Source organism: Pleurodeles waltl, chromosome 3_1 (genome assembly GCF_031143425.1).
Source record: "Pleurodeles waltl isolate 20211129_DDA chromosome 3_1, aPleWal1.hap1.20221129, whole genome shotgun sequence".
Lineage (NCBI taxonomy): Eukaryota > Metazoa > Chordata > Amphibia > Caudata > Salamandridae > Pleurodeles > Pleurodeles waltl.
Window position 1 is genome coordinate 699,089,659 of NC_090440.1, and position 15,269 is coordinate 699,104,927.

The following is a 15,269-nucleotide window of genomic DNA, read 5'->3' on the forward strand; positions in this document are numbered from 1 at the left end:
TGTGTAAGTGCTGTGTGACTGCAGTGGTATTGCATGAGCTTTGCATGTCTCCTAGATCAGCCTTGGCTGCTCAGCCGCAGCTACCTCTAGAGAACCTGACTTCTATACACTGCCTACACTACACTAATAGGGGATACCTGGACCTGGTATAAGTTGTAAGTACCTTAGGTACTCACCACACTCCAGGCCAGCTTCCTACATTCATCCATTCTGACTTTTCTATATCTGTGCCTAAGAAGGTCTCACACCTGTGCATGTATTGCCATTTATGTGATCATTGCCTCAAAGTTAGTGTTCTATATAAAGCTGATATAATTCCCCTGGTTGTTTCATAAGCTGAAAAAAAAAAAGGTTTTTCGAAGGGCATGAATGCTCCCTTCGCTGCCTCTATTGCTGGGTTGCATTACCCACTGTCGGAGATGGAAATAGCTAGTATCTGGCTCCCTCAATTTGTACTCTACTTTACACTGGTTGAATGTTTTAATGAATCCCCTTTGAAACATATCCCTTATCATGTTACAATTTCCCTCCCTCCATGTCTCAAACCGGGATTTATCCAAAGTCGGTGTAAAAAGAGGTTACAAAGCAAAGAAGTAAACGTGAATAAAAATGTTAGAGGACAATCTATTAGAGGAATCCCTCACCACCATTGGGGGGGGGGGTCTTATGTTAGAGACCTAATCCACTTTAGGTCTGGTCTATCTAAGGTGCAGCAAAATATCTCAAATTGATCCACCCTGTAGATTCCTTTCCATATGTGGCCATAGTTTTTCAGTGTCCCTCAGATACTGTCCTCAACTGGGCTGCTGCGTACCAGGCTTTTAGATCTGTTACCCAAACCTCCCAGTTGCCTGCTGCTCTGCAGGATTTTCCTATTTAAACCAAGTCTGCTATTTTGGCTTATAGATTTATTAAATGCAGATTGCAGTTGGGTGAATTCCTGAGATGCAATAATCACCGTTGGAGCTTGAGCAGGTGGCCACAGGGAAGATTGTTCACTTTCAGTGTGGTTTTGCACTCAGTCTACGAGAGAAAGAGAGGTCCCCATTTCGTCAGATCTGCTTTTATGTGTCTAATCAAATGAGGGTAATTTGCCTAATAGATGTCCCCCAGTGATGGGGTCAGATACATTCCCAGGTACTTAATCAATTTCTTGGCCCATTTAAAGGGTGAATTTGACATTATTTTCTTCTCTATACCCGACACCAGTCTAATGTCCAAGACTTATGATTTGGTGGAATTGTTCTTGAAGCCAGAGGTCTGCTCATAAACATGCCATAGATACAATACCACCTGGATAGAGACAGTTGAGTCTGTGAGTAAGACATATCTGCATAGAGCTGGATTTATGCTGTATGCCCCCCAAAGGGCATGCCCTGCACAGACGTGAATTGTCAGATCAACTGAGCGAGTGGTTTCACCATGATATCAACTTGAAGTTGAGACAAAGGGCGTGTACCATGAGAAAGAGGGAAAGTGGGTGTTCTTTCCTCAGTTATATGGATCTTTGCTACTGGTGGTCTTACAGCTACCCCATATTCATTTTTGTAAATCCGGGCCTATTCAAGTCTTATGAAGAATCTCGGATAGAAAATGCCATTCTGCATGACCAAAAGCCTTTTCTGCATCTATTGCTAGGATCAACATCAGGATATTTCTCTCCTTCTCATTCTCTCTCGGTTACATTGAAAACTCTTAGAATATTTCAATTGCTTGGCATTTTGCATGAAACCCAATTGGTCTAGATGTATTAAATAAGGTAAGCATCTCTCTAATCTATTTGCCAGAACTTTCATAAATATATTTTGGTCCGACTTTAAAAATAAAAGAAGTTTAGGTAGTGCATTGCTCCCTGGGTTAACCTGGTTTTGTGAATTAGAGTTATGGATGCCTCTTTCAGGTAGTCCATTACCTCCCTGATGATCTGGAATGGCTTTCAAAGAAAAAAAAAAGTCGTAAGATGGGGACTCTAGTTTGTTGTGAAAGGTTTAAAAAAATGCATTTGTCAGGCCATCCAGAATAGGGCCTTATGAGCTTGAAAGTTCCTCTAGTGCACTCCTCATCTCCTCAAACACTATTTCTTTCGCCGCTTCTAACATCGTTTCCCTAGGAAGAACAGGTAGTGGTTGGAGGAAGTTTGCTATAGCTTCCGGTATAGGGTGTGGGCTTTCATGTAGATGCCTATATAACCCTAAAAATGCTTCCCTTTTTTCTTCTTGTTTAATCTCCGTCAGTGATCCATTAAGGTGGCTGACATTAGGTACATGCTTTGCATCTTTTGCATGACCCAGCCATGCTGCTAGAAGTTTATCTATTTTTATTTTAATCTCCGTATAGCTTTTTGTGTTTTTTTTTTAATGAGTAAAATATTCTTTTGCTTTGTAATTTCGTCATCTCTCAGTAGTTTAATTGGTTTCCCGTTTTCATATTCTCCCCCTTTACCTTCAAGTCAGCCTGTAAGCGGTCTTTTTTGGGGGGATTTAATCATGATGGTCTTCCCTGTATTACTGCCTTGAAGGCTTCCTAGATTATTGCCAAGAGTATGCCTGAGTTCTGGTGGATCGCAAAGTATCCTACAATTTGGTCTTTGAGCTCTTTCGTGTAACTTCTATGTTTTATAATATTTTGATTGATTCTTCAGGAACTTCTCCTCATGCTGCCCTCCCCCACTCGGGATCTCTAGTTACTCCGGTATGCTCTGATATTGCTATGAGACGTATGTCTACTTTAATAGGCTGAGAGAGCACTGAGGCCTGGTCTATGCTTGAGGAGGACCTGTGACTGTGTGTGTGTGGGGGTGGGGGGGAGTATAGGGTGGGGGGATTACAGACTAACTCCTCACTCTTAGGGTGTCTGTTTATCTAAAAGTTAACGATCTTGAGGTGGTTAGTTGCTCCAGGAGAGCTTGGGGCACTCCCCCTCCTCTGTGAAAATCTTGAGGGTGCATATCCAAGTTGGGTGCAGGACTAAATTAAAATCTCCCATGTTCACAATCTCTCCCTTGGCTGTATATTCATCACCTTTTCCAATAATTACAATATGTATTCCTCTTGAATATCGTTTGGTGAATAGGGAGTAACCATGTCACGTCTTGCCCCCTCAACACTCCCAGAATGATTATATAACAAGCATCTATAGAATCGGTATATACTTTATCTCCAGTGGAAGTAGATTATGAACCACTACTGTTGCCTCTCTGGCTTTCTTATATGCAAAATATTGCACAGGGGAGAATGTATTAAACATAAGCCCAGTGTTTTTCACCAGTAGACATGTCTCCTGTAGACAAACCATGTTTGGAGATTCATTATGTATGGCTTGGCTTACCCTATGTCGGTTGACAGGGGCATTAAGCACCTAACGTTCCAAGATAGGAGTGTCAATATTACAATATCTGTCAAGTTCCAGTCTCCCGAAAAGCTCTGAGGTCCGCACACTATTCTGTCTCTGTGAACCAGTTGTACCAGTTGGATGCATCAAGTCGTTTCCATCCCCTGCATTAAACTTCTAATTCAACTTATTGGAAAAAAACATTAAATACCATTAATAATATACCCTACAAGCCCTGAAAGTCCTTAGGTAAAACATTTTTGGGTGTGTTAGAGAGTCACATCTGTGGCCAATTGACTCTCTATCTATCTACTGCCAATTCTCTTAGTGGTCTTCTGTCATGACATGAGTTTCTTTGGCTCTTGCCATTGGTTACAGCTGCTGTCCCAGCCCCCGGCTATCATTTTGATGGACATTTCCCTCTATCACTGTTGTGGGACTGCCGTTTGTTCTTCTCTCCCATCTTTTAGTTGCTGTACGCGTTGTGTGTTATGGAAAACCCTTCTATGTCTTTCAATAGTCCCTGCATTTTCAACACATCTTATTTCTTCTTCAAATGATTTGATCATTTTATTATTGGCCCCAGTTCTCACATCAGAGCAGATAGATTCACCCATCTGTATTTGATTTGGCAGTGCCTTAGTTTAGGGACGACCTCAGCCAGAGTCCACCGTCTTTGCAAAGTAGCATCATAAACGTCTGAATGCAGCTCTATTGTGCACTTTTCAAATTCTATGGCTTTTTGTCACTGCTCCTAAGTTTATGTCCCTTATGTCCAATGATCCCGGCTTAGCTATCATGTCTCGGGGTCGCAGAGCTGCCTTACTGTATGGGTCCTAACATTTGCGATGGTTGCTGGGGCGCCTGTTCCTAGAATATGAGCGAAAAGTCTAGAACAGAATCCCACAGGATCTGCTCCCTCCACGTGTTCTCGTACATTGCAAATTCTCACAGTGTTGCTTCTCGACCTGCCCTCTGGATCATCACATTTGCTTTCAAAGTCCTCCATATCATCCTTCGTTTTAGCTATTATTGCTTGAGTTTCGCTGGAAATAGTGTATAATTGAGAGAGAGTTCTTATTACCTCCTACCCTAGTTCTCATTGCTTGGATGTCCTTGGTCTGATACACCAGCTGCTTGTATAGGTCTGATTTAATGCTTTGAAGTTGCTGAGATAATGTTTTAGTGCGTTGCTGTTGAAGATCCGGCAGACACAATTAAATATCCTTTTTAGTAAGGGCCTGCTGATCTGTACATTTTTCTGAGGACGGCATGACAGCCTCTTCCTGTGGCAGGGTTTGGTGGTTTTGCTGGCTAGGATGTTTTGCGCACGTGCAGGACCAGCACAACTTGAGGTTTTTGGCTGTTAGGCTCTGACGCTTTTTTAGTGTACCTCTGAGGTCAGTGACGTAAACTATAAAACGAGATCAATCAGAACACCCCAACCCCCTCACTGGTGGTTATGGCAGATGCAGCCCCACTTATGAGAGCTCACTCTGCTTTCCTAGAGGTGTTGTCTCAAATGTCCTCATCTCCTCCATGTGCCTGACTACACCCCAGTTTTGTCTCGCTAGTATGACTTGGTGTCTTTTTCCAGCATGAAAGTCTTGTCAGTTATATTGGGCGCCTTGCTGCACATTTGGGTTGCCTACCTCCAGGCCTTGTAACTGCGTCCTCTTCACCTTGTTGCCAGTGATTGACAGGGAGGAGTTTCTCGGTGATAGCACGGGACACTTGGGATGTATAACTCAAGCATGTTGTTTCTCTTACTAAGTGAAGTGTCACCCTTGGAGCCTCAGTAGAGCTATAGATGTTGAGTTTGCTGCTTCCATGAGGCCGATGCACAGCTCAAACAAACCAGGCAGGCTTGATAAGATGCGTCAGTCGAAGGTCAAGCCGTGAGGCTTTCCATTCCTCTTAGCGGGTGCAGCTTCTGTCACACTCCCTCTGTCTGGACAGGCCAATTTTAACAGGTGCGCGAGGCCCACTGTCCCTGTGAGTTTCTACTGGTAAGTCTTGCCATCCAAGATGGACCCCACTTGTTGATGCGGAACACCAAGATTCTATAGAATCATTTTTGAAGTTTGAATGACTGCAGAGACGGTTTTTACAGCCTCACCATCTATACATGACTGTCTGGGCTCTGGGCAGCGGTCAGATTTTTTTCTCAGCATGCCCTGACCTGGAGCTCTCCTCCAGCATGTCTGCATCATGCTAGTGTCCACCACGCCCACTGGGGCATGGATTTTTGAAGGTGCTGAATGAACTATCAGCACGGGCCTCGCTACACCTGTGTATTGGAGACTTTCTAGCCAGCACATGGAAGTACATATCACTGCTCCTCCGTGCCTTGGAGTCATAGTAGTAAATATTTTGTTTAGGGGTTCACATTGTAAAGTGCAGCGTGCCCCTCCTGCTCTAAGAATTCAAGACCTCAAGACAAGTGCAGTGCATATTTTAGAGATGAGCCATTTCAGTTATGTGTACACCCCATGTGAGTTTAAGCAGAGGTGATTGATTTGGGCTGATATTGTCAAAATACTCATCTTGATGTATTTTCTTTGGGGATCGACTATGATCTTGCATTGATTTTAGTTTGTCTTTCTAAAATAAACAATTTTAATGTATGGAATATTTGTCAGTTTGGATATGACTTTTCCAATTATGTACTTGTCTGCCAGAGGTATGTACCGGCTATGTGGAGCTTGTTTTGGTGGTCCAGACTAAACTGCTGTTAAATGAAAATGGTCACACCCTTGATTTTCACCAGCTTGCAAGATTAGTTTGAAAAGCCTGGTATGCCATAGCTTGGTTATTTCCGATCTTAAAGTGCAGTGACTGTCAAGATGAATGGTTGTGATGAAGTTAGGCAATGTTAAGATTTAAGATATTGAAATATTTCCCTGTGGTTCTTGAGACGTCTGTGCAATAGTCGGAATAGAGCATGGTTATTAAATTGGGTTAAAATCCTTATGGTGAATGAACTATCAACTGTACCTCTTTCTCCACAGATACCATGGCAAGCCCCGGGAAAGATACCTGCCGCATAAAAAGGTACAAGAACAAAGCACTAAATACAGAGGAGATGCGGCGGAGGCGGGAGGAGGAAGGCATCCAGCTTCGAAAACAGAAGAGAGAGCAACAGGTATGGTTCGGCCAGAAGAAGACAACATGAGAAATAGCAGGAACAGCACATTGCTAGTGGATGATTATTGAAAGGTTGAGAGACATGCTTGAGAGAGTTAATAAAGATGTCCCTCTATATAGGATGTGAGAGCAATTCAGCTCTGCAGAAAGAAGCATTAACTTTCTCCTGCTGAAATTCAGATTTCAGCTCCTCCAAGGGCCTTTCTGGTCTGCATAGATAGTCACTTGACACATGAGCGGCATTAACTCTCGTGACTACTGAGAATCAGTGGATGAATCTGACTGAACACAGATTCAGACTTGATTGGTGCCCTGGATAATTTGTATAGAGCACCTTAACAGCAGCTGCCTCTTGATGTAATGAGAAACCTCCCACCAGATAGCAGTAGAATTTTAACTTCTAACGCATTCACGAGGATAGACAATAAATAAACTTGCTACTGTGAAAACTAACCACCAATTGGATCCCCACATTATAGGGATGTTCAAAACTATAAAGTGTATTTTTGAGTCTGAACTGTTGTTTAAAGATGTGGTCCCCTTTGTGTCCTCCTAGTGAAGTCTGCTACAATGCTACAATTTGTGCTTTTCAAGAACTGGTGGACAAAACCATATCTTAGTCTCTTTTTGTAACGCCATACCTCAACATCCTACCAAATGCCCCCAAACTGTGTGTGCTTGACACCTTCTTTCCTATACTGGAGTTTGATGTGATTGTGTTGATGTTCTGACTCACTAGTCTTTGTGGCTATTGGGATGTGATATGTACTGGGCAACACCAGTCTTCAGAAGACACTGGGTCTAAAAGCGGTTGTTCTGATATTGGTATATATAATGTTGTAAGCCTGACCAGCTGGCCACCACAGACGAGTTTCTGACCCCCTGGAGGTGAGAGCCCATGCTCTTTGAAGCTAGATACAAAGCCTGCTCCTAGACGGAGGTGTTACCACCTCCTCCTTAGCAGAATGGCTAGTTATCAACATATCTGATAAAGACTTCTAGCTGTAGATCCCTTACCTTTGAATTTCCCCAGGTGTCAGACTGGATCTGGAAGATTTTTGCATGAGTAGTACCCCTTTAACCATTAGGTGCCTTTGTTCGGTTCTGCATGGCGTCGTTGGCGGCAGAAGAGACCTCACAGTCACCTGTATAGATTCCACCCAGGCGCACAGGCGTATTTTTTTTCTCTCCCAGTTAGGGCCTATCTGGAGAAGAGCTACCCCTCTGTCTCTTTTTGACCGGCTTTTTTGTTGTTGTCATTTTGTGAATATTTTTTGAGAAGTGTGTTGAGAATGTCATCTAGGAAGGTAGGGTTTAAGCAGTGAGGCATCTGTCACTGTGCCAGGTCGGTAATGGCCCCACACCTGGTGTGCTTATGGTGTCTCAAGGGAGACTATGACTCGGTCAAGCTCCAGCTGCCAGGCCATGGTGCTGAAAGCTTTAAAGGGAATGGTCTCTAAAGCTGCTTGCGTCCTAGCATTCAACACCTTTTTGACTGACTCCTAGGACATCTCGGTACCGGTCAAGACGGGGTCGCGGGACCACTCCAGGAGGCCCTTGTCCTCCTTCTCTTGCTCGAAGTCCTCGGGACATTCGCGGAAGAGGCTAAAAAAACAAAAGAAGTTGAAGAGGTTTTCAACTTCTCTTCATCTGTCAGCTGACGTGGCGAGCTCGTATCATTGGTGTTCTGGGCATGGTTCTGCAGAGCCCCCGCCCATTTCCTGGAGTGACCCCCCTGCTCAAATAAAGGAGTTCCCCAAGGCCATGCGCCAAGTATTCAAGCGGGCCAACCCCCCCCAGAGCACCTTTGGGCCCTATGACGTCAGAGGAGGCCCCAATAGGTTCCCCGTCAGCAGTTCTGGTCTCTCCTCTGATGGGGTCTTGTGGAATTGATCAAGGATCCGGATCGATGCCCGCCGTGCCAACGTGACCTTCTCCAGCGCCGGTCCAGACAACGATGCTTCTGACGCCCACCGGAAGTGCCAGGCCCATTCTGATCCCTGCCGACTGATCGGAACGGCGTTGCTCGACACAGATTCTGGGAGGGCCATTGGTGTTAGGTCATTGCCTGAGCATTTTCTGAAGCAGCCAGGCATGGGGAAAGAGTGGGAGGAGTCACTGGGCCCTTTGAAATACCAGTTAGAGATCACAACTTTATTGGACTGGTATGAGGAACTAGTAGATGCTAGTGGACGTACTTGCTCTCTCCACCTACCGTGGCTAATGAGGAGGGAGCATCTAACGCAATGGTGGTGGAGAGAGCAGCGGAGGTACTTGACCTCGAACTTCCTCCCGTGGCTGTCAAGACTAACCTCTTGATGAAGTTCTTCAGCCTGGGGCTTCCTTGTCCAAACCCATATTGCCCTTCAATGAAGCCCTGACTGATGTCCTGCTGGGAACTTGGCCCAAGCCCAGCAGAGGGGCGCCTGTGAACAGTACAACTGTCTTCCACCATCGCCATGCCCTGGGTAATCCTAATGTTCGATGGCATATGTCGCTGCAGATACACATGTTTAGCACAGTCCGCTGCCTGGTGTTGGGCTCGGAGTATTACAAGTTGTTTTTCTTCGAAGAAGTCTTTTTTGGTCACGGGACCGAAGGACTCCTCCCTCTTCGGCTCCATTGCGCATGGGCGTCGACTCCATCTTAGATTGTTTTTTTCCGCTGTCGGGTTCGGACGTATTCCTTTTCGCTCTGTGTATCGGTTCGGAAAGTTAGTCAGAATCTCGGAAGAAAGCGTCGGTATTGTTCCGTTCGGTATCGGGATAGTTAGGTACATCGACACCGATCATCGGAAGACTTTGGGGTAGCTTCGATTCCCCCATCGGGGCCTGGTCGGCCCGACCGCGTCAATATCGAAGCCGATGGAACGGACCCCGTTTAGTTTCTGCCCAAAATGTCACAGTAAGTATCCTTATACAGATCAGCACTTGGTCTGTAACTTGTGCTTGTCCCCCGAGCACAAGGAGGATACCTGTGAGGCCTGTCGAGCCTTCCGGTCCAGAAAAACACTCCGGGACCGAAGAGCCAGGCGTCTACAAATGGCGTACACGCCAACAAAACAACGTTTCGACGACGAAGAGGAAACTTTCTCGGTTCCGGAATCAGAATCCGGAGACTCCGACGTCGAACAACAGCAACAAACAGTGAGTAAGACGTCGAAAATTAAAACCATCGAGAAGACAAAAGCCCAGGGGATGCCACTGCCAACAGGCCATGGCTCGACCCATAAGACCGGCGACCCGTCGAAGGCGCCGAAAAAGGGCACGCCCATAGCGAAAACACCCGACTCCGGTCGAGGGACCGCCATGGAGCAACCTCGGAGCCAAGATAGCGGCTCCGAGAGGCAAAAACAAGATGCCGGCACCGAAAAACCTCGGCACCGAGACACACTGCCGAAATCCACAAAAATTCTGTCGGTGCCGAAGCCGAAAAAAGATTCTCTCTCGGCGCCGAAAAGTTCCACACCTTCATCCTACACAGAGGAACAAGGAATAAGTGGCCAAATGCACAGATTTGGACAAGAGCTCCAAAGTGTAGAATCAGACTACACACAAAAGAGACTGTACATCCAGCAAGACACAGGGAAGATATCAACCCTTCCCCCAATAATAAGGAAAAGAAGGATCGGACTTCTTAAGGATGACGCACAACCACAAGCCAAAGTGGTTAAAAAAGTCACGCCTCCGCCCTCTCCACCACAACAGGCATCGCCGGCACAAACACCGCCACAAATGCACTCACCAGCGCAAACTACCATAAGTCAAGATAATCAGGATCAAGACGCTTGGGACCTATATGACACCCCAGTGCCGGACAATGATCCCGATTCATACCCCACAAAGCCGTCACCGCCAGAGGACAGTACCTCATACTCGCAACTGGTGGCTAGGGCTGCAGAATTCCACAATGTCCAACTGCATTCCGATCCTATAGAGGATGATTTTTTATTTAACACCCTCTCGGCTACACATAGCCAATATCAATGTCTCCCAATGCTACCAGGGATGTTACGGCACGCAAAACAAATTTTTGAAGAGCCCGTAAAATCAAGAGCCATCACCCCAAGGATGGATAAGAAATACAAACCACCACCCACAGACCCAGTGTTTATTACTTCGCAGTTACCACCTGACTCCGTAGTAGTAGGGGCAGCTCGCAAGAGAGCAAATTCCCATACATCTGGCGACGCCCCACCTCCGGACAAAGAAAGCAGAAAATTTGATGCGGCAGGAAAAAGAGTGGCATCACAGGCAGCCAACCAGTGGCGCATCGCAAATTCTCAAGCGCTGCTGGCCAGATATGACCGCGCACACTGGGATGAGATGCAACTTCTCGTAGACCATCTTCCCCAGGAATACCAAAAAAGGGCGCAGCAAATAGTTGAAGAGGGACAAACGATCTCAAACAATCAAATCCGCTCTTCACTGGACGCAGCCGATACTGCAGCGAGAACAGTCAACACTGCTGTCGCCATAAGGAGACACGCTTGGCTCCGCACTTCAGGTTTCAAACCTGAAATCCAGCAGGCTGTCCTTAATATGCCCTTCAACGAGAAACAACTTTTTGGCCCTGAAGTGGACACAGCCATTGAAAAACTTAAAAAGGACACAGACACGGCCAAAGCCATGGGCGCACTCTACTCCCCTCAGAGCAGAGGCTCTTTTAGAAAAACTCCATTTAGAGGGGGGTTTCGTGGCCAACCCACAGACACCACCAGCCAACAAACAAGAACCACACCATATCAGGGTTCATTCCAAAGGGGAGGTTTCAGGGGATATAGAGGGGGTCAATTCCCAAGGAGTAGGGGAAGATTCCAGACTCCAAAAACACCTCCTCCTAAACAGTGACTTTCAAGTCACACAACCCCTTCACTCAACACCAGTGGGGGGAAGACTAAGCCAATTCTACCAATCTTGGCAGCAGATTACAACAGACAATTGGGTATTAGCAATAATCCATCATGGCTATTGCATAGAATTCCACAAATTCCCACCAAACATCCCTCCAAAAACACGCAAAATGTCACCACAACATTTAGAACTTTTAGGACTAGAAGTTCAAGCACTACTGCAAAAGGATGCAATAGAGTTAGTACCAGTACAACAAAAAAACACAGGAGTTTACTCCCTGTACTTTCTAATTCCAAAAAAAGACAAAACATTAAGACCAATATTAGATCTCAGGACACTAAATACCTACATCATATCGGACCACTTTCACATGGTCACACTACAAGACATCATTCCACTGCTCAAACAGCAAGATTACATGACCACATTAGACCTAAAAGATGCGTACTTTCATATACCGATACACCCTTCTCACAGAAAGTACCTAAGGTTCGTATTCAAAGGAATACATTACCAATTCAAGGTGTTGCCATTCGGAATAACAACTGCACCAAGAGTATTCACAAAATGTCTAGCAGTAGTAGCAGCACATATCAGGAGACAACAGATACATGTGTTTCCTTACCTAGACGATTGGCTAATCAAGACCAACACAGTAAAAAAGTGCACAAACGACACCACATATGTCATACAAACCCTTCACAAACTGGGTTTCTCCATCAACTATACAAAGTCACACCTCGAACCGTGTCAGATACAACAATATCTAGGGGCAACCATCAACACATCAAAAGGAATTGCCACTCCAAGTCCACAAAGAGTGCAAGCATTCCACAAGGTAATAAGTGCTATGTTTCCAAACCAAAAGATACAAGCAAAATTTGTGCTAAAACTTCTAGGCATGATGTCATCATGCATAGCCATTGTCCCAAACGCAAGACTACACATGCGACCCTTACAACAGTGCCTAGCATCACAATGGTCACAGGCACAGGGTCAACTTCAAGATCTGGTGTTGGTAGACCGCCAAACATACCTCTCGCTTCTATGGTGGAACAGCAACAATTTAAACAAAGGGCGGACATTTCAGGACCCAGTGCCTCAATACGTTATAACAACAGATGCTTCCATGACAGGGTGGGGAGCACACCTCAATCACCACAGCATTCAAGGACAATGGGATGTACACCAAACAAAATTTCATATAAATTACCTAGAACTGTTAGCAGTATTTCTAGCGTTAAAAGCCTTTCAACCCATAATAACACACAAATACATTCTTGTCAAAACAGACAACATGACAACAATGTATTATTTAAACAAACAAGGAGGAACACACTCAACACAATTGTGTCTCCTAACACAAAAAATATGGCAGTGGGCGATTCACAACCACATTCGCCTAATAGCACAATTTATTCCAGGGATCCAAAACCAACTAGCAGACAACCTTTCGCGAGACCACCAACAAGTCCACGAATGGGAAATTCACCCCCAAGTTCTGAACAAATACTTTCAAATTTGGGGAACACCCCAGATAGATTTGATCGCAACAAAAGAAAACGCAAAATGCCAAAACTTCGCATCCAGGTACCCACACCGCGAATCACAAGGCAATGTTCTATGGATGAGTTGGTCAGGGATATTTGCATACGCTTTTCCCCCTCTCCCTCTCCTTCCATATCTAGTAAACAAATTGAGTCAAAACCAACTCAAACTCATACTGATAGCACCCACAAGGGCAAGACAACCTTGGTATACAACTCTACTAGACCTTTCACTAGTACCGCATGTCAAACTACCCAACAGACCAGATCTGTTAACACAACACAAACAACAGATCAGGCATCCAAACCCAGAATCATTGAATCTAGCAATTTGGCTCCTGAAATCCTAGAATTCGAACACTTAGACCTCACACAAGAATGTATGGAGGTCATAAAACAAGCTAGAAAAGCTTCCACTAGACACTGCTATGCATCTAAGTGGAAAAGATTTGTTTGCTACTGCCATACCAATCAAATCCAACCATTGCATGCCTCTACGAAGGACATAGTGGGATACTTAATACATTTGCAAAAAGCGAATCTCGCTTTTTCATCTATAAAAATACCTCGCAGCAATATCTGCTTACCTACAAACTACTCATTCATCGTCTCTATTTAGAATACCAGTTATTAAAGCATTCATGGAAGGGCTAAAAAGAATTATACCACCAAGAACACCACCAGTTCCTTCATGGAACCTTAACATCGTCTTAACAAGACTCATGGGTCCACCTTTCGAACCCATGCATTCCTGTGAAATGCAATATCTAACGTGGAAAGTCGCATTTCTCATTGCAATCACATCCCTCAGAAGAGTAAGTGAAATACAGGCATTTACCATACAAGAACCATTTATTCAAATACACAAAAATAAAATAGTTCTAAGAACAAATCCAAAATTTCTACCAAAAGTAATCTCACCATTCCATTTAAATTAAACAGTAGAATTGCCAGTGTTCTTCCCACAACCAGATTCCGTGGCTGAAAGGGCACTACATACATTAGACATCAAAAGAGCACTAATGTACTACATTGACAGAACAAAGCTAATCAGGAAAACAAAACAACTGTTCATAGCTTTTCAAAAACCACACATAGGAAATCCAATCTCTAAACAAGGCATTGCTAGATGGATAGTCAGATGTATTCAAACATGCTATCTTAAAGCCAAGAGAGAATTGCCTATTACACCAAAGGCACACTCAACCAGAAAGAAAGGTGCTACAATGGCCTTTCTAGGAAACATTCCTATGAGCGAAATATGTAAGGCTGCACCTGGTCTACGCCTCATACATTTACTAAACACTACTGTGTAGACGTACTAAATGCACAACAAGCTACAGTGGGCCAAGCTGTACTAAGAACATTATTCCAAACTACTTCAACTCCTACAGGCTAAACCACCGCTTTTAGGGGAGGTAACTGCTTTATAGTCTATGCTAAACATGTGTATCTGCAGCGACATATGCCATCGAACTGAAAATGTCACTTACCCAGTGTACATCTGTTCGTGGCATTAGTCGCTGCAGATTCACATGTGCCCTCCCGCCTCCCCGGGAAGCCTGTAGCCGTTTAGAAGTAGATCTTAAATCTTAAACATTTGTACATTTGTAAATAATTATTAGAAACTTTTTATGTACATACGTATTCACTCCATTGCATGGGCACTATTTATAGCAAACAACTCCATCCAAACAATCTAAGATGGAGTCGACGCCCATGCGCAATGGAGCCGAAGAGGGAGGAGTCCTTCGGTCCCGTGACCAAAAAAGACTTCTTCGAAGAAAAACAACTTGTAATACTCCGAGCCCAACACCAGGCAGCGGACTGTGCTAAACATGTGAATCTGCAGCGACTAATGCCACGAACAGATGTACACTGGGTAAGTGACATTTTCATTCCTCACCCAACACCCCACCCCTGAGAGTTTGGTAGTCCAAGCCTCCACACCCCGTAGTGCATTCCCTGCCACTCCCCCAGACAGGGTATCTAAAAGGCTGGGTACTTCAGGCAAGAAAATGTTTTCTTCCACCAGCCTAGCACTATGGTTGGTGAAGACAGCATTCCTTTTGGGCTGTTATTCCCATACCTTGTGGGATTTGTTTGGGTAAGTGCTGCCACAGGTCTTGGAGGAGGCCCATGCTATCTTTTCCCGAGCAGTGAAAGATGGGAGAGTTCACCATCAGGTCTGGTTTGGACATGACTCACTCGCTGGGCAGAGTGGTTTCATTGACAGTGGCCTTGAAGCACCATGCCTGGCCGAGAACATCTGGCTTTTCTGGGGATGTCCAGGCCATCCTCATGGACATGCCCTTGGACAGGTCTTGTCTCTTCGGAGAAAAGGCAGACTTGGTGCTGGAGCGCTTCAAAGACTTGTGGCCTGCTGCCAAGT

The 15,269-nt window shown here is 44.9% G+C and overlaps 1 protein-coding gene across 2 annotated transcripts in view; it reads left to right on the plus strand.

The window, feature by feature from the left end:
- KPNA6 (karyopherin subunit alpha 6) overlaps positions 1–15,269 on the plus strand; it is a 400,095-nt gene that overhangs the window by 42,699 nt on the left and 342,127 nt on the right. For both annotated transcript variants that reach the window (XM_069223331.1, XM_069223332.1), the window contains one exon: positions 6,342–6,475. In XM_069223331.1, the coding sequence (XP_069079432.1) occupies positions 6,342–6,475 (134 nt within the window). The remainder of the gene's footprint in view (positions 1–6,341; positions 6,476–15,269) is intronic.